At 48.3% G+C, this 18,989-nt stretch overlaps 2 protein-coding genes across 3 annotated transcripts; one reads left to right on the top strand and one right to left on the bottom strand.

Annotated features, from left to right (window-relative positions):
• Positions 1-63: 63 nt before the first annotated feature.
• On the top strand, positions 64-4,837 carry LOC117843917 (uncharacterized). 2 transcript variants are annotated; one of them, XM_072292053.1, is made up of 3 exons: positions 64-2,321; positions 4,017-4,235; positions 4,343-4,837. In XM_072292053.1, exon 1 carries the CDS (start codon positions 119-121, stop codon positions 2,183-2,185), a length of 2,067 nt encoding a protein of 688 aa, XP_072148154.1. In that variant the 5' UTR covers positions 64-118; the 3' UTR covers positions 2,186-2,321; positions 4,017-4,235; positions 4,343-4,837. The 2 variants fall into 2 exon arrangements, with proteins under 2 accessions (XP_072148154.1, XP_034580569.1); XM_034724678.2 differs by having other exon boundaries at positions 65-2,329.
• A 3,945-nt stretch (positions 4,838-8,782) lies between these two features.
• Positions 8,783-10,933, bottom strand: LOC117843918 (uncharacterized). Its single transcript, XM_034724679.2, has 2 exons — positions 10,301-10,933; positions 8,783-10,165 (listed from the first exon to the last, which is right to left on the bottom strand). The coding sequence occupies exons 1-2, from the start codon at positions 10,706-10,708 to the stop codon at positions 9,389-9,391; spliced, it is 1,185 nt and encodes a 394-aa protein (XP_034580570.1). The 5' UTR covers positions 10,709-10,933; the 3' UTR covers positions 8,783-9,388.
• Positions 10,934-18,989: the final 8,056 nt, after the last annotated feature.

Below are 18,989 nucleotides of genomic sequence, written 5' to 3'. Positions count from 1 at the left end.
CAGACCCAGATGAGAGGTTTTTAAACCTCTAGCTATACTTCACTCGAATTGGTCCACAGACCCAGAGGTCGCGGGTGGCTGCCCGCCGCTCGCCACGCGCTGCGCTGACATCATCAACATGGGAGAGCCCCCGCATCCGCCCCCGACCCCGCGGCCCGCACTCCCCTCCACCGCCGGCGCCGCCACGACGTCATGGCCGGAGCTGCTCGCGCCGTTCGACCTCTCCCGCCTCCGCGCGACGCTTTCCTCCCACCCGCTCACCCCGCGCCGCCTCGCCCGCCTCCTCGCGCTCCCGCTCTCCCCGGCCACCTCCCTGCTCCTCCTCGACTGGTACGCGTCCTCCCACCCCGCGCTCTCGCTCTCCTCCCTCCCGCTCCGCCCCGTCCTCGCCGCCGCCGACCCGGACCGCGCGCTCTCCCTCCTCGACTCCCTCCCGCCCTCCCGCCTGCCCCCGCTCCGCGAGTCGCTCCTGATCCCGCTCCTCCGCTCCCTGCCCCCCGGCCGCGCCCTCCACCTGCTCGACCAAATGCCCGCCCGCTTCGCCGTCACCCCGTCCTTCCGCTCCTACAACGTCGTGCTCTCCACGCTCGCCAGGGCCGATTGCCACGTCGACGCGTTCGCCCTGTACCGCCGGATGCTCAGGGACCGCGTGCCGCCCACCACCTTCACCTTCGGCGTCGCCGCGCGCTCGCTCTGCCGCCTCGGCCGCGCCGACGAGGCGCTCGCGCTGCTCCGCGGGATGGCGCGCCACGGGTGCGTGCCCGACGCGGTGCTGTACCAGACGGTCATCCACGCGCTGTGCGACCAGGGTGGGGTCGCCGAGGCCGCCACGCTCCTCGACGAGATGTTCCTGATGGGTTGTCCAGCGGACGTGAACACCTTCGATGATCTCGTTCGCGGGCTGTGCGGGCTCGGGCGGGTGAGAGACGCAGCCAGGCTGGTGGACAGGATGATGATGAAGGGATGCACGCCGAGCATGCTGACGTACGGGTTCCTCATGGAGGGGTTGTGCCGAGCAAGGCAGGTGGATGAGGCGTTGGCAATGCTGGGGAGGGTGCCAGAGGTCAACGTGGTTCTGTTTAACACTGTGATTGGTGGGTGCTTGGCTGAGGGGAAGCTGGATAAGGCAACAGAACTGTATGAGATAATGGGTTCGAAAGGCTGCCCTCCAGATGTGCACACATACAGTATATTGGTGCATGGTCTTTGCAAGCTTGGGAGGTTTGGTTCGGCCATGCGGTTGCTTGGTGAGATGGAGGAGAAGGGTTGTGCTCCAAATGTCATGACCTACACAACCTTGCTGCATTCATTTTGCAGGAATGGCATGTGGGATGACACAAGAGCAATACTGGATCAGATGTCGGCGAAGGGCTTGAGTATGAATTCCCAAGGATACAATGGAATGATATATGCGTTATGCAAGGATGGCAAGTTTGATGATGCAATGAGGCTCATCCAGGAGATGAAGAGTCAAGGGTGCAAGCCTGATATATGCACTTACAATACAGTAATTTATCATCTGTGCAACAATGACAGGATGGAGGAAGCGGAACATGTTTTTGGAAACTTACTCGAAGAGGGTGTTGTTGCCAATGGAATAACTTACAACACTCTAATTCATGCACTTCTGCGTAGCGGAAGGTGGCAGCAGGGCCTAAGGCTTGCAAATGAAATGGTACTTAATGGTTGCTCATTAGATGTTATTAGCTACAATGGGCTGATAAAAGCCCTCTGCAAAGAGGGGAATGTTGATCGGAGTATGGGGTTGCTTCAGGAAATGATGGAAAAGGGAATTAAGCCAAATAATTTCTCATACAACATCCTGATCAGTGAGCTCTGCAAAGCAAGGAAAGTACGCGATGCACTAGAGCTCTCAAAGGAGATGTTGAATCAAGGGCTCACTCCTGATATTGTGACTTACAATACACTCATAAATGGATTGTGCAAAATGGGATGGACACATGCTGCTTTAAATCTCCTAGAGAAGCTACCCAACGAAAATGTGCATCCAGATATTATCACATACAATATTCTCATTAGTTGGCACTGCAAAGTCAGATTGCTTGATGATGCGTCTATGCTTCTAAACAAGGCAGTAAATGGAGGGATAGTTCCTAATGAGCGAACTTGGGGAGTGATAGTGCAAAATTTTGTCAGGCAGCCAGTCAATCTCGAGGCATATTAGAAGGTTTTTATTGTATATGCTATATGTTATAATGGCTGCCATGGTTTTGGGACTATGTGCAGCTCGATATGCTTTGAAGATCAAAATGGAGCGCATCTTGACTTCCAGCACAGTGTTCGCCATGCACGTTGATCTGGTATTCTGGTACATATTTCTTCTCCACTTACAACTTGTACCATCAAATTTACATCTGTTGACCATGTAGCATGTAAAATTATTTAATTCGTTTTCCTATACCATGACATCTGAATGCCTAGTGGTAATAGGTACATTAGTACAGTATTTTGGCATATTTTGAGCTGTACTCGCAAATAAATTTGCCAAGGTAATGGCTTCTTATAAATTGTGCTTGTCCCATTGCAATTTGCAAAATTATTCCTGTTTGTAGCTATTTTTTCTATGTAGAAGAATAGGTGAACACCTTTGAAAATCTTTACCCTACCGTGTTCTTGTGAACTCTTGAAATTAGGAAATCTGTTATAAGATTCATGAACTGTACTTGTATTCCTTTTTCATTGCCACGACCATGATGGCAAACAAGGGCCCTACTCAACTGAAACAATGGGCATATTCATTCGAGTAATAATGTAATATAAAAGAAACTCAACCACGGGGTGAAGCCCAGGCTTTGCCTTAAGAGATCGGACTCATGAACCCCTTAGGAAGGTATACTACAAGATGCAACACCTGAGTTCGTGCTCAGGGGGTGACCTCTCAACTTGGGGCTCTACCAACCGAGCTATCGCCTGGTTCTCAGTAATTATGTAATATAATTGATTAATCGCATGAATTATATTACGACTTGAACTTTGCAGGAATGCTGGATCCCTTTCTCTTAGAATACTGATTAACCATTATAGCAAACACACTGGCTGGTTCCTTTTACATAATTCAGCCATAGTGTTGGCTGAAAAAATGCTTGAATGGAGAAGGGAAGGGAAGGTTTGTAGTACAATGACCATATTTGTGAATGATACGTGATGGACTTTTCTACCTGTCCAGTTGCACATCCTATCTGTAGTATTGAACCACCCCAAGGTACAGAACTCCAAATAGGCAAGTAATCAAGCTAGACATGCTTGCTTACATCGCCTTTTCCCCCTAACATATAGTATGAAAAGAGGCTCACCCCAAATTCTATTCTCAGTGTATCGCCTTGAAGTTTGCACCAAGCCCCCAACTTTTTCACAGTTTGTTCTTCAGAATATAACTACTCTAATTGAGGTACCCAAGGCAATTCCAGTGAACATTCTAGCTTGATGGGATCTTTCTGTTGTGGAGTAGCAAATGCACTGTAGTTTCATCTGAAGTTTTGGGCACATCCAGCCCATCGCCGTGGGCTCTTGCTGGGTGCTCCATAAAAGGAGTTGAGTTTGTGATGGGATCTTTAACATAGTGTAAATAGAGTTGGTAAGTTAAAGTTTATGGGTTTTCTTAAGGCAGAGATTTATCTTAAACTTGAAATACTGTGGTATGAAGACTGAACTAAATTTGAGCTTAATGTATTGTATGGGTGTTGGCTACTAATCAATCATACAGAGGCATAGGAAGAAGGGCACATAGCCCAGTATGGCCTCCGTGAGGCTCTGTCCCCGCTGGTGGCTGCATAACCGTCATTGCGGGGCTTGGATGGATTGATGATTCCAATGAAAATGGCATGTTTGCATTGAAAAAGTAATTAAGTTTCGTGTCATTCAACTGGATTCTACCAGAGAGTTGAAATTACGAAGTTTTATGTACTGTACCTTTCCTATAGCTATGCAAAATATATTCTGTTTGGCAACTGAAGGCTAACTTATGCTGTTTCCTGTTTTCTCATTGCGTTAACCAGTGGCAGCGAGCAAGCGAGCACCATGAATCACAGCGCCACGGGGTTGGGTGGGCGATGGTTGTGAACAAGCGGTACCGTTTTAAGTGATAACTGATAAGCATTTCTGCAGTACTTAAGGCGAAGTTTGGTGTCCTGAGATACTGTCATGTGATTTTTCCTCGATCACTGAAAATCCGATAAATTATGCTCGTGTGCGAAGGACCAGGGCCTCTGTCTCAGGTACTAGTACATATCTTGTATGCTTGTGTCTGTTCCCAGTTTCTGAAGTATTAATTTAACCCAAGCATTTCCTAATTCTCTTTTTGACAAAGCATTTCCTAATTCAGTGCAGCGCAACATGGCCGGATGAGCTTTCCTCTGCTAGAGCAGGGGACCAGCGCGTGCGGCGCCTTGCTAACGCAGAGCGTGGTCGCTTCGTTGCTTCCCAGGTTCCCCCCAAAGCACGATGCGCCCATGGCCAAGGCGGCCAGGGGCGTAGCCAGGAATTCGGTTTTTCATTGTTAGGGGGGCCAACAGTGCTAATTTATCTAAAAATTTGATTGAATTTAAAAATTTCAGTGGAAAATTGCAAACCACGGGGTCTGGTCCCTGCCAGACCCCTTCCCTCTGCCATGGGAGGCGGCGGCCATATAGGGTCTGTTGTTTAGTATGGCTCCAACTCCGTAGATTTCTGCTTCACTCCACAACTCCAGCTGGAGCATGCTTCATGTGGTTTGATTGACTGTACTGTTTTGAGTGAAACAAAAAATCTACAACTATTTTCGCCATGCATATGAAATAAAATGACCATGGGAAAAAGTTAAAATCCCAACATATTACAAGTTCATTGTCTACAACCGAATATTGCATAATATCACATGTTCATAAATATTGCACTAGTTCTATGCTAAGGCAATAGATGTAGCCAAACTATTATGAAATGCATCCATGGTTACAAAGCTTGATTCCGAAGTTGATCCATCAGAGGCATGTTGAGACACATGTACCTTTCTAGGATCGTAGGAACAAAGTTTATATCTCAATCGAAATTAGCAAAGTCTTCATCCTCATTTGCATGTTCACGTATGAAATTGTGAAGAACCATGGTGGCAGTGACAGTCTTCTTTTGTGTGAGCATGGAGTAGCTTGGCATCTTATATAGGATTTGCCATTTCATCTTCAACAACCCAAATGAGCGCTCTATAACATTACGAATAGACAAGTGTATTCAGTTGAACTTCTCTTTTGGAGTACCTGGTTCCATACCTCGATGCCACTCGGGTAAATGATACTTTTCATCCTTGTATGGAGATAGGTAACCCGGGCGATTAGGATAGCTCGCATCCACAACATAGTACCAAATGTGTACAACATCATAAGAATTTGATATAAGAATATGAGCATCTATGATGGTAGAAAGAATTTTACCTAGAGGAGGATGTGGGAAGACATTTGTATCCGCTTCCAATGTATAGTACAATACACTTGTGTCATGTAAAGCACCCGGTTGACCCACAGCTACATATGTGAAGCACATATCAAAATTACAAACAGCAAGCACATTTTGAGTTGCAATTTCAGTTTTACCAATATACCTCACTTGTTCTTCAAAGGAAGAGAGACACGAATATGAGTTCCATCAAGAGCACCTATGCAATCTTTAAAGTGTGGATATGCTCTCTTATCATTCTGAATCCGCTTGTGCACAGTGCAAAAATTAGGATATTTTGGTCTCAAGTAATCCTCAGCCATTGCAACCACACATTCTAGAACTTCATGAAATTTTCTATTAATGGTTTCACCAAAATGCTTGAACTCGTTTTGACCTCTTCTATTTGACTCACAGCCACTACATATGAATAGAAAGATTGCAAGCAGTGTTCATGTGCTTTGATGGTTTCAGTCCATACCTCTCAATTAGGACATCATGAAGATCAAATAATTTGTTCATCCGAAGCATAGTGTGGCATTCTCCTGGAGTGTTTATGGTCTCCACGAGCCACTCCATTCCACTGAGTTGTGATGTTCTTGGTGGTGCCTTATCCATATACAGGTCAACATTTTCATCCTCTCGATTGTCTTGAGTTTTAGGAATGTACTGCTCATTATCTTTTGTCTCAAAATTGGATGGCTCCTCTTGTGTGTCACCACCAAGTGGAGCTGTTTGAACATTTGCACCACGAGGAGACCAATGATCAGCCCCAATATTAGTGATGTCTCTTAAACATGTTGCCAACTCATCTTCATTTTGAAGGGCAAGCTTCCTAAGCTTCCTAATATTAGTGTAATGGATAGCACCATCAATGATAATGACAACATTAGCAAAATTGACAAGCCACTTACAGCTCTAGCTCTCTTCCACAAATCATCATCCATATCATCAATAGTGCTTTTTTGAGGGTCCCAACCAATCCTCGTTTGCCTCAGCATTAGCTTATTCCATGCCTTAAAATCTTCCTTTAATTTGTCCCACTTATTCTTGAGTTGCAACTTGGTCACCTCAAGACCTGTCCTTTCTTTGAACCCTTTCTCAACCTCAGCATAACCAACTTATGTGTTGAGCCGATTCCCTCTCTGAACTTGTTCGGCAAACAACTTACTTACAATCCGAGTGTTCTCAGTGTTCCAATCAATTTCCGGCATCTATACCAACTCACAATAGCACTTTAGAAGACATACCATTACCAATTGAAAGAATAGCATGTATCACAACCTAGAACACTATGCATCTCACTGGATAGCAAAGGAGTTCACAGCAATTCCATCAAATCAAACTAATTTGCTACCTGCCTAAACCAATCTAGTACAAAATAGTACCAATTTCTAACAAATAGTACCAATTTTCCTATAGAACAAATGGAAAGACAGACAAAGAGGGGTTGTTGTACCTTGGCAGTCGAGCTTGGACCCTCACCGGCGATCGGCGCCTGCCCTCACCAGCAGCACTAGGGGACGCGCGCCTCCCCTACCGGCTGCTGTCGGCGAACCGTAGCAAGACAACTCTGGCAGCCGCAGCACGACCACCCCTGCAGGCGGCCAGAGTTGGAAGGATGGCGCGGGGAGAATGCAAGGAAGAGGGAAAGGTGGGGGATAGCGGTGGTGAAGGGCCTCTCGGCTGGCGGGGGAGGCGGCGGCGGCGGGTAGAGGAAGGTTTGGGTGGATGGGGGAGGCGTTAGGGGAAGCTAGGACATGATACGGTTGGGAGGCGTCAGGGTGCGGGAGGAAATAGAAGCAAACCGTTTGCTTGTGTAATCAGTGGCAGTGGTGGGTAACTATACCCCAACTCCACGTCTAGGTTTGTTTTGAATGGGTTTAGAGTTGGGAAAGAGATACTCCAAGAAAATGAACTAGAGCTTCATCAACTCTATAGAGTTGGACTGCTCCAGAAAAGGTAGAGCTCCATCAACTCCATCGAGTTGGGCTGCTCCAGAAAAAGATGGAGCTAGAATGTTTGTTTAGCTCCGCCTAACTCCAGCTCGGAGTTTGAAGCTGGAACCATGTCCCACGGAGCATACTACGTGCGTGGCTGCGCGCGAATTGGATGCAGTTGTTACCGTTCCTCGCGTTAACTCCTTTTTATTTAACCTTGGTTGCCGCGGCTGTCTGCTCGAAACTGTAAACGGCTTTGCCTCGGTTTACCTGCGTTCTCGGGCGAGCGCGGGAACGCTGCCTGATGCAAACTGCAAAGCGTGTGGTCAGCCGAGTAGTAAGATCCTGTGGCAGGGAAGCCGAAGCTGAAGCCACTGGTACGTGTCGGCTGTCCCCAACCGGCCAAGGGCTCAGTTAAAAGTAAAACCTGGTTTTGATCATTTTTTAAAATTAATAATTATAGGTGTTGGGTGATCGATGAATGTGGTTGCTGTTGCGGTCGTTCGAGGTGACCACCAGTCCAGTCCACCACGGAGCCCAAAGTGCTGGCTTCAGAGTTTACCGTGGTGTGGTGGTGCGTGGAAGGCCGAGGTCAAGCGCGGTGAGCGTGCGCTCCTCTGTGCGCTGCAACGCCGTCCGCGGCCGTGGGGCCTGCGCGAGGCAACACGCGCACGCGTCGTCCCAGGCCTCGCACGTCTCGGGCTCTTGCCTCGCCCCTCGAGACACCACGGGCGCAGCGCGGACCCTGCACGGTGCACGCACGCGCTGATCGCTGGCGCCGCAGCCGCAGCCGCAGACCTGGCCTGGCCCCACCTGGCAGGGAGGGTCAATGGACGTGGGTCCCACTCCCACACGGCCACACCGCAGTAACCGGTGGGCTCGCTCGCTTTTACTCGGTCAAAACGTCAGCACCACCGCTCGGCGCTCGCTCCGTGCGTCGTGTTCAACTGTGTGCTCGCTGGGCAGGACACCAACGCCGTCGTCATGGGCCTGCGCGCGCGCACGAACACCCACCCGCACGCACGCGTCGGCCTCGCTCGTCGCCGCCCACGGAGGGCTGCGCGCGCCTCTCGAGACGGCACGAGCGCAGCGCAGGCCGGCTGCACCTGCACCTGCAGCGCTGCGCACCGCACGCACGCCCACCTCCTAGAAGAACTGCAGCACTGTACGTGCGACGACGACCTGGCAGCCATATCCATATCCTGATATCCTCCCCGGTCAATGACGCCGGGCCCCACCCTCGCAGTAACCGCCCCGGGCGCCACTCCCTGCTGCGCTCAGCTCAGCCCGGCAGTGCTCACCTCACTGTTCGCCGTTTCTTCTTCAGTTGCTTCGCGGGTAAAGCAGTAAAAAACTCGCCGTAACCTGTCGACCCATTCAACACAAAGGCTGTTTCGCAGCAGAGCTCAGCTGACGACTGATGACAATTGACATGTACTCCAACACTGTTTGCAACAAGGTACAGTACGTACGTACTCTTCAATTTTTTTTACTGCAGTAGTAGGATAGTAGAATCGAAAGAGAAAAAAAAAAGAGTCGATAGCTGCAGTAGAATTTTTTTTTTACTAGTACCTCTTCAATTGAAATCACAAGCCTGGCATGACCTGATGGATATGGTACAGCACTACAGGTAGTAGTAGTTCAGAGCTTCCAGCTTCAGATCATGGCGGTGAGGCTTGTTCTTCCATCTTCGTCTTCCTCTCGACAACAACGAGGGACGAGGAACCAAAAACTCGACCCCCGGTTCCTTCCGTTCACCCCGGCGGCGGAAAACGGAAACCTTCGCAGGAACAAAAAACGGACAAAAAGGAGGCGTTTTTTTCTCTCTCTCTCTATCGTTTCCAAGGCGCCGGAAAACCGCTAAAACACCTGGAGCCGGCCCTCGGACGGATCGAGAAACGCGAGGAAAAAAAAGATCGGCGACAAAAAAAGTTTGGGTGAGGTGGGGACTGGGGAGTTCTTGGGTGTGATCGGCTAGCTAGCGTTATTCGATCCACCACCGCCGCCGCCGTGCTGGTTCAGAATCAGAGCACGGAGGCGAGCCCCGTCACCACCTTCCCCTTGGCCTGCGGCGCTCCCGGCGGCGGGCTCGTCGCGCTCGCCTCGGCCTCCACCGGGTGCCACGGCGACGGCGACGGGGACACCACCACAGTGATCTTCTTCTCCTCCCCGTCTTCGCGGGCGGTGCCGTCGGGCGCCTTCGGCTTCTCGTCGAACCGCAGCTCGAACTCGCCGGAGAAGCTGGCGGCGGACACCGGCGTGGCGAGCGTTGTCGTCAGCGGCGGCGTGTCCGGGACGCCGGCGCGGGCGTGCGGGGACAGCCACTTGGCGCGCATGTACTCGGGCTTTCGCCACGGCGGGAAGTGGAGGCCGCGCTTCCGGAGGCTCTGCCGCGCGGCGTCGGCGACGAGGGCCACGACCCGGCCGAGCCGGTCGGGGGTGCCCACGAACAGCGGCGGCAGCGCCTGCAGCGCCGCCCGGTACACCTTGGTGGGCCGCGCCACCTCGAACTCCGACCGGAAGTCCACCTCCACCATGAGCCGGACCGACGCCGCCCCGGACCCTGCCACCACCGCGTCGATGTACTCGTGCTCCCCCGCCGGGTGGGAGGGCGCCTTGTCCCACCGCGACACGCACACCGCCGCGTCGTACCCGAGAGCGCGGAGACCGTCCGCCACCGCCCGCCGGACGTCCGCCTTCTTCCGGCCGGAGCCGCCGCCGCCCTTGCCGCAGCGCTCGGCGATCCGCGACGCGTCGGCGAGGAGGTTCCGCTCCGCCGTGCTCGCGCACTGCACCAGGCCCTGCGATGCGGACGAACGCCGAAAGGGGAAGAAAAGAAATTAAAATCAATTCGTGGACTGGCCACTCGACGACGACGAGCGCGACTGATTCCTCGGAAGCGACACGAGATGAAGAATCAGGACAAGAGACGCTACCTTGAGGAGCTCCAAGGCGTCGCCGGTCGCGGCCGGCGCGGCGGTGGGGGCGGAGGCGGAGGGGAGGAAGTCGAAGTCCTCGTCGTCGCTGCCGTCCTGGTTGCCGTTGAAGCAGTTGCCGGCGCAGCGCCCGCGCGGGGGCCGTTCCGCCACGGCCGCGGAGTCCTCCATGAAGCTCAGCACCATCCGGTCCAGCCCCACCGACCCCACCTCCACCTCCGCCCCGGCGGCCGGCGGCGGCCTCTCGTCCTTCTCCCTCTCCCTCTCCTTGCCTTCCGCGGCCAGGCGCTCGGCCGGGGTCACCCGCACCATCAGCCGCCGGAACATCGACGACACCCTCGCCGGCGCCGGCGGCCTGCCCTCCATCGCGCCGCCCTGCTGACTCCTGACCGGGAACAGAAACGTCATCGACTGCCGGCAACCACCGCACCCTCTTCCACCCAAGACCCAACCACCGCCGTCCTCACTCAACAGACCAAGAATGACGCCCGCCGCGTGCGTTGCTTACAACCGAACGGTGTCTACGCACCTACACTGTCCTAGCACTTATGGTTCTGGCTCGCAGGAGGCTCGCCGGCGTCGGCCATCTCCGGCGACTCGGTGCTTTCTTCTCTTCGGAGACGGAGACGGGGACGGGGGAGTGAGACGGTGAACTTGCCCGCAAGGTCTTATAAAGAGGGAGGCCGTGGGTGACGTGGCGCGTGGGTGGGCCCGCCGAGTACGTGGCGTAGTGGGTGGAGGCGGTGTGGGGACGGGGGCAAGGACGACGTTGACAGGTGGGCCCGAGCGGTGGGTCACGGTGTTGTTGCCGCTGTAGAAGGGGACGCGGGGGACTCCGTGGGCGCGAGGAGAAGTGACGGATATACCCCTTCTGTCAGGTGGGTGAGTGAGAGTACCTGCCGTTTAGGCAGGGGTATTTCAGGGATTTCTGTGGGAAAGGTCGATTTGGGTATGGAATGCCGAGTCTGCCCTTCTTGGAATTTGCCTTTGCCCTTGTTTACTTGCCAATTTGGGAGTGCCAAAATTGGCATTCTACCATAAATGCGACACTGTAGAGTTTCGTTTGTATTTGTGAATTATTGTCTAAATATTGACTAATTAGGCTCAAAAGATTCGTCTCGCAAAATACAACAAAACTGTGCAATTAGTTTTTGATTTCGCCTACATTTAGTACTCCATGCATGTACCGCAAGTTTGATGTGATGGGGAATCTTCTTTTTGTATAGTGCTAAAGTTGGGAGTTGGGGGTGAAGTAAACAAGGGCTTTGTCTCGGCTGCCCGTGGTTTTGTGCGTGTGAATAGTTGAGGAATCAAGGCAAAGGGTACAGTTAGGGACATGTATAGTTTTTGTCATTATTAGTTTTAGCATTGTAGTCTGAAAATATAATTAATTCGATTAGGACCGCTATTCAAGTAGATAGAGACATTTACGTGATATTTTGTGTATTGGTTAATGAGAAACACATAAATCGCTTCTAGAATATGTGAGTTGATTTGAATAGATAGTTCAACTCATGTATTGGCAATTTGTAACAAATCTTGTTAGTTGATAGTAGACAGACAAACTGATAAGACTCGTGACTATTAAAAGATGACTTTATTCATCCACATTCTATGGCTTACTTTTTTTCCTCAAAACGTCTCATATTTTTATTAACATTGATTACTTTATTACTAATAAGGACATTACACAACTAACAATCTTTGGCCATTCTAAATAGATCTCTTTAACAACACCTATACACTTTACCAAAGTGGTGAAGGAAAACCTCATCATCGCCCTTGCCGTCCCCAAACCAGAAACCAACAGGTGGTGCCAAGCCGTAAATTGGTCATGTCTCAGGGGGTAAAGCAGGAAAGACCACTGGCGGCTGGGCCCCCGCACGTGTACAAGGCCTGCGAGGGGGACACGCGGCTCGCGGCGCGTGGCCCGGGCGCGGGCGGCGACAGCGACGACCACAGGCGCGTCACGCAGGGGACGATGCCTTCCGTGTACTGTGCGGAAAGGGCGAGCCCGGCACGGAAAGAGCGGCCGCGACGTGCCCCGCGGGATCTAGTGTGGCCGGACCGCCTGTGCCCTTTTTTTTTCCCTTCCTATGAGCCATTGGCTTTTCCTGGCGCCTTTGCTTTTGCCTGGTCTGGCCGGGCAGGGGTTGGATTGGTTGCGAGGTGGTCCTGGCCTGTTGTAGATGGAGGCCTTAGAGTATGCAGGCTGGTGAAAAAGGGTTTTGTTCTTTGTTTGCCCTCTTTGCTAGAGACCAAATGAGGATGTGTAATCCATGATGCACAAATTAAATGGGAAGTCAATTAGTATTTGCATAGTAACGGTTTGTTACTCTTGCGTGAAGACATTGATATTTTGTACAAGCTCTGCATTTATCTTATACCGGTAATCTTGTATCTTTTGTATCTTTTTTACCAAATTAATTAATATTAGAAATTATACATTAAAAAATATGGACATTATGTCGAGAATAGATAATATGTTGGCTTCATGTCCCCATCTGTTTTTTTATCCTCATTCTTACCATGGCACTAGTACTTTCTTATCAAGTTTATTTACTTCCGTTGAACAAAATTGCAATTGGACCGATCACTTAAGCTTCCATCGGCAAGTGAAAATGACTTGTCTATTTCCACTTGATTGTTTTATGTGGACTTTGAGGGACTATTGGGAGAGATAGCAATGCAATACATTATCTGCATGACTTTTTACCGTATGAAACTTATTCAATAATCTTTTCAGCATAAAAGTAGATTACAACATATTCCAAAAATAAGATTGGCCTGTTCATTTGACACGCCACCAACGGTGTCTTGGTCAAATTGTTGAGTTTGAAAATATTTTTTTAGACTCACCTATAGCGTGTCAAAATGCTATCAGTAATGCACATGGCATGGTAAGACAACCATTCCTAGTAAATACATGTATTTCAGGTTTTTTAAAACTCAAGGCGTGTATATGTTGCACACCTTCCACAAGTAGACATGCATGTTATTATCATGCCATTTTTATAGCATTTCTCTAAATTATTTTTTTGTTGGTTTTAAATGGATCATTGGACCCCCAATACCACTTTAACCAGCGAGAAGAGCAGATCATGATCTTTTAATTTTGTGTTTGTGAGAAGGGGCCTACCTGACGGGTGGTTATTTGTTCCTATCTATTGGTGTAACGACTTGATTCTTTCTTGACACTGTCCCCTAACCACTATTCGCTGCCTCCATTAAAAACTGAAGGCTACACCAAAGCTGATGGTTTGGTTCCTCATATATGCAAGATGATATATCATGTATGTACTGAACCAACAAACCCACCCAGCCGGATCATCACACCTTTTTCTTTCTTGAGAAATTCTTAGATCACACACAATGTGTATATTTGCCTTATTTTGGTCGTATGCACTTTTGGGCCTTTCTATCTTGACTTTCGGCTCTAAAAAGTAGGGAACATGGTTTCAGTACTGTGTTGAAAACTGCATATGAGAGAGAGAGAGAGAGAGCAACACTGCATATGAGAGAGAGAGAGAGAGAGAGAGAGAGAGAGAGATCCTATACATCCTGAAAAATCCATTCATTGTAAACTTTTGTGATTTGAAACAACATATTACCATAAAAATTTGACGGATGAAATAATATTAATAATTGCGTCTAAAATTATTGCTCTGGTAGTTTATGGCACCCGTTTCTCCATCTTAGAACAGACTCAAGAAACCTCTGGTCTGGGTATATATGGTCGTATGGAAGATGTCCCAAGAAGCCAAATTATTGCTCTCTAGAACACCACCTCCCATGCCATTTCGTTTTCATCTGACTACATGATCTGATCGGAATGGATAAGCCAAAGGCACAATGATTTAATTCGAACAACTGGCTTGATGACGTGCTTCATTATAGTTTGATGGAATGATGACCACAAATGTCCTCACTAAGCTTTTGCACCGTCTAATTTTCCCAATTTCATTGACAAACAAGAAATCAATGTAACTTCACTGTTTTTTTTTCAGAATTTAATCCTTTTTCTTTTTGAGCGGACTTGTGCTAAATGTTCCATGTCTCTTTCCATCCGTGTCTTTCAAATATATTCTATCCAAAGTTCAGTTTACATCTTTCATGATTCATGGCCAGTGATCGTCTACACTCTGCAGATGAGATTTGATATGTATTGTATTGTTTTAGTCACTAAGTTTTGACTAAGTCTTAGTGGACCAATACATCAGCATTGGTGTATGCACAATTAGATTACCACAAGTTTTTGGCACATTCTATGATCTCATCTTTGTAAATTAGATTAACAATGAATCATAGGCAGGCTTACGCAGGCCTTCCTCACAGTGAAAGTTATTTTTTTGCTCTATTTTTGAATGAAACCTTTAAATATTCTGGAAATCATTGCAACGCGGAACAGCTCAACTGTTTTGGGTGGGGTTAGTCTGTCTCTTGTTCCTTTGAGTATTTTTACTTCATCAACATCTCAATCTACTTTGTTAATCTATCCCGAGCTTAGGAACTTCTGATCATGCCGTCCTTGGCGTCATGCCTAGTAAGAAAAACTTATCCGAAATGATCTATAAATAAATCTCTCGTGAAAGCACTAGAGACACCGATGAATTCGGAAAGTAAGCACCATTTCTCTTTCTAACTTAATAAGCTGTTCTTTTTTAGAATAATTTGCTGCCGTTTGTGTTCAGAATAATTCAAGATTTTTATGTTAATTTGGCTTGCCAATGCAGAAGGAAAGAAACTTCATCAGAAATATTACATCGTGAATCGTGACACGCATGAATGTAGTTCTTCAAGTGTTCTAAGCACTAGTTTCCTTAGGATCTAGGAGAAAGGCATTCAGAAACCATAATGTTGTGCAGAACCTCGTCATGCAGTCTATGTGCATAGCAATCAAAAGACCCATGCTTATAGTCCCTAGTTACCTAAAAAACAAACACATTGAGAAGCTCACATCAGCTATTGCTCAATCACTTATTCACTTCCGAGGATCAAAAGGAAGAGATGAGGCCATACTATATATCCTCTCACCAGAAATGCTGTTCTCAGCAAGATTTGGCAAGATTTAGTTCAGTTTAACTAATCTGTGTGGAACAAACAACAAGGGAATTTAATCTGTTTGTTCACTTAGCCTTTAGTTTAAGTGACCTAGTTTTGGAAGGAAATGCCAACCTTCAGAGTTGATGAGAAGTTTAGTTGCTGCGAGTCCAAACTGTTCCAGTTGGTTACTGCAATATGACCAGTGTTTATTTGGTCTAAGTGGTTGAAGAATGCCTGTCCTATGGTCAAGCCCTACAAGAAGTAAGTGCACAAGGTGATGATTGGTTGGGAAATTATTACACTAACCATATATACAAAGGCAGAAACAAAAAAAAAAAGAAGGCAGGATGATGATTTGGTAGGGATATCATGGAGGATGCATGCATGATTTGCTCCCATGACATTTTCAAATGAAAGAAGAGCAGCACAAAAGTCATCAAGTACTGATCACTTTCATGTGCACTTAATAGTGGGCTCACTATGACTGTGACACATGTCCTGGGTCCACATGCAGAGGCACGGCAGAAAGGGACTTATTGAAGCATCATAGATTGAGCACCACCAGGCAGGTGAGACTGAAAACTGAATAGCCTTAGCTCTAAAGAATGCTCCCTGCTTTCTTGTAGCTAGATAGGCTTTATCACCTGCCCTTTGTCATTAATCCTTTTTTACTTGTGCTAGTTATGATGTTGCACAAACAATGACTCATAAAAAGAGTAATTATGGATATACGACTGGATATTCATTACTGTGCATTTAACTTGTTCAAAAATAATGTGCGAACTTCGTTCTGAATGTGATACAACACTTCTCTTATTATGATGCTGCAGCTTTGATATAGTGTCATAGTGAGATGATATGTTTCAATGAGGGATGGTATGAATGACGGTTCAGTTGATCTGGTTGCATATACTAGGAACAGACCTGGGTATTATAAGCCCGGCCCAGCCTGCGGGCCTAGCCCAAGTCCGATGGGTTTTGGCCTGCCCATGCTAACGGCCAGGCCAGGCGTGGTCAGCGAAACCAAGCCTGAAAAAAATCGGGCTAGCTCAAGTCCACCCAAACACTTAATTTCATATATTTTTCAACTAAAAAAAATGGACGGCCCGAAAATTCAGCTCGACAATACTTATGGGACGGTCGTGGGTACAAATTTTCAGCCCGAAATGAACCGTCCGGCCCGCAACATATTCCTAGTTACGTGGATGTATCTTTTATTTTGACTCAGTTACCACATGTACTGGTGGGATCAACTCTGGTGACTTATTTTCACCACAGGAATAATTTTGAAGGACATTCTAGAAAGGGGGAGCACGGTGGGCCCACCGACCTCACACCACTTTTACTTCACAAAATGTAAATTCGTTGTTTTTTCTCTCTCTACTTCCATGAAAGCGATGCCTTTTGGACCCTTTGTTTGCCACAAAGCAGGTGTCACGTCTATTTGCCCCATACTAAGCGTTTGATGGGGATAGAGGTGATGATGATATCCTATGGAGGATAATGAGAGTTTTTTTTGTTTCTTTTAAGGGAGAGGCTTTTTTTTTTATGAAAGTGTGCTGTTTATGTCATTTTATGAGTTTATACATGTCATAGTTTGTGTTTGCTGCGTGCTCTATAATCTTATTTTAGTAGTATTAGACGTAGTAGGCTTAAGTTCCTAGGTCAGTTGCTTGGCTGGGACTTAAAAGAGCGGTTTTCTGTGGTTACGTTTGTGGCAGGTGGCGAAATGGTTAGCTAACAAGTGTCATCAGCATGGTCTGCAAAATTCCGCATGGTTCCAAATGTGTCATTGTTTAATAGTGGACCGACCTCGTGTACCTATATAATACTATCGGAAAACTAATGTGAACATCAGTACCAGTTGCATTTTGATCCGGTACTAATGTAAGCATTAGTACCGAGTCTAACGGCTAGTTCCCGAGAAACTCCCATGACCCCTTTTAGTATCGGGTGGAGGATTCACCCATTAGTACCGGTTGAAACGGATGAATCCTCCACCCGGTACTAAAGGAGTACCTCCCCTCACGCGTCAGCCCTCCTTTTCTCTCTCACCTCACGCTCACCCTCTCCCCACACATACTTAGCCGCTCGTCCCCCTCATCCAGCTTCTCACCCTTGCCTCTCTCTCTTTTTCTCTCTTCGATCCCCTCGCCGCCTCTGTCGTCGCCGCCCCTCTCCTCCCCCTTCAGCTCACTCCTCACCTCTTACATGTGGCAAGGAGCGGCGGAGGCAAGAAGGGAGGGTGCGGCGAGGCGGCGGAGCGTTGGCAGGGTGTGGCGGAGCAAGGAGCGGCGAAGCTCCGGCGGGAGGGCACAGCGGCGAAGCGTCAGCAGGCGTGGCGGAGCAAGGAGCGCGTGGATCTTGGAGTAGCGGCCACCTCTCCCTCAGATCCAGCGGCGGCGACGGCAACTGGTGGTGGTGGCTGAGCAGCGTAAGTACTCCACCTTCCTCCCTCCCTCTCTCTCTAGTGCGGGGCTCAGGTGCTCTGTGGCTGGGGCTCCGACGCTCGGGCGGACGGCGGCGGGGTGCGTCCAGGGCTCTAGCGCTCGGGCGAACGGCGGGGGGGTGCGGCCGGAGCTCCGATCGGCGGATTTCTTTTTTTTTATACCCTTTTAGTACCGGTTATTTGACCCGGTACTAAAGGACCTCCTTAGTACCGAAGTGGCAATACCGGTTGCACAACCGGTACTAAAGGGGGTTAGGAACTGGTACTGAAGGCGCTTTCCCCAGCAGTGTAATGTATCGCAATCTTGTGTATAGAAACATTGTTTTTTTTGTACTCCTTCCATTATAAATTATAAGTCATTCTAATTTTATTGGAGAGTCAAACTATTTTATATTTGACCAAAATTATAAAGAAGATCACAGAGGTTTATGGCACCGAACAGATATACTATGAAAATATATTTAATAAAAAAACTAATGGTACTTATTTGGTATCATGAATGTTAGTAATTTATTGTATAAATTTGGTCAAGATGCTTTGAATCTCCAAGAAAATTAGAATGATTGTAATTTGGAACGGAGGGAGTATGTAGGGCCTTGAGAATCAAATCATTTTGTTTCCTATTTAACTTCAATTTGTTTCGCAACAGATAAAATATTGATATTGATAAGACCCACCAACTTTGACGGCCTGATTTGGACAATATGGGCTCCTGGAAGCTTCAAAACCTTCTTCTGGCTCGCAATCCAAAATCGCCTTTGGACTGCTGACAGACTTCAGAAAGGGGATGGCCAAATCAAGCTACCTGCCCACTATGTCGGAGATCACAAGAATCGACGCTACACCTCTTCGCCGAATGCCGGGTTACAACAAGAATCTGGGTCATGGTGGCGGACTGGTTGTCAGCGCCAGCAGTCCACCTGAGGGCTTGGCAACAGGCCGATTCGCTGCACCATTGGTGGTCGATGAGAGCGGGAGCAAATTCCTGCTCTAAGAGAGGCATGCGAACTTTGATTATGCTAGTTACATGGACAATCTGAGGAAAAGGAATATGAAAATATTTAATGGCAAGGAGTCTTCTGTCAACATGATTTTCGAGAGGATCAAAGATGAGGCCACCGTGTGGATTATGGCGGGAGCGAAACATCTCTCCGCTCTACTGGTGCGATGATGATTGCGACTGAGTTCATAGTGTTG

The sequence above is a fragment of the Setaria viridis genome, chromosome 2 (genome assembly GCF_005286985.2).
Source record: "Setaria viridis chromosome 2, Setaria_viridis_v4.0, whole genome shotgun sequence".
Classification (NCBI taxonomy): domain Eukaryota; kingdom Viridiplantae; phylum Streptophyta; class Magnoliopsida; order Poales; family Poaceae; genus Setaria; species Setaria viridis.
Note: the sequence above shows the minus strand (reverse complement) of the source record. Positions and strands in the feature narration are given on the sequence as shown.

Coding starts and splice junctions, on each gene's coding strand:
- LOC117843917 (XM_072292053.1), top strand. CDS start 119: ATGGGAGAGCCCCCGCATCCGCCCCCGACCCCGCGGCCCGCACTCCCC.
- LOC117843918 (XM_034724679.2), bottom strand. CDS start 10,708: ATGACGTTTCTGTTCCCGGTCAGGAGTCAGCAGGGCGGCGCGATGGAG. Junction 10,166..10,300: donor ACGCCTTGGAGCTCCTCAAG/GTAGCGTCTCTT, acceptor TCCGCATCGCAG/GGCCTGGTGCAGTGCGCGAG.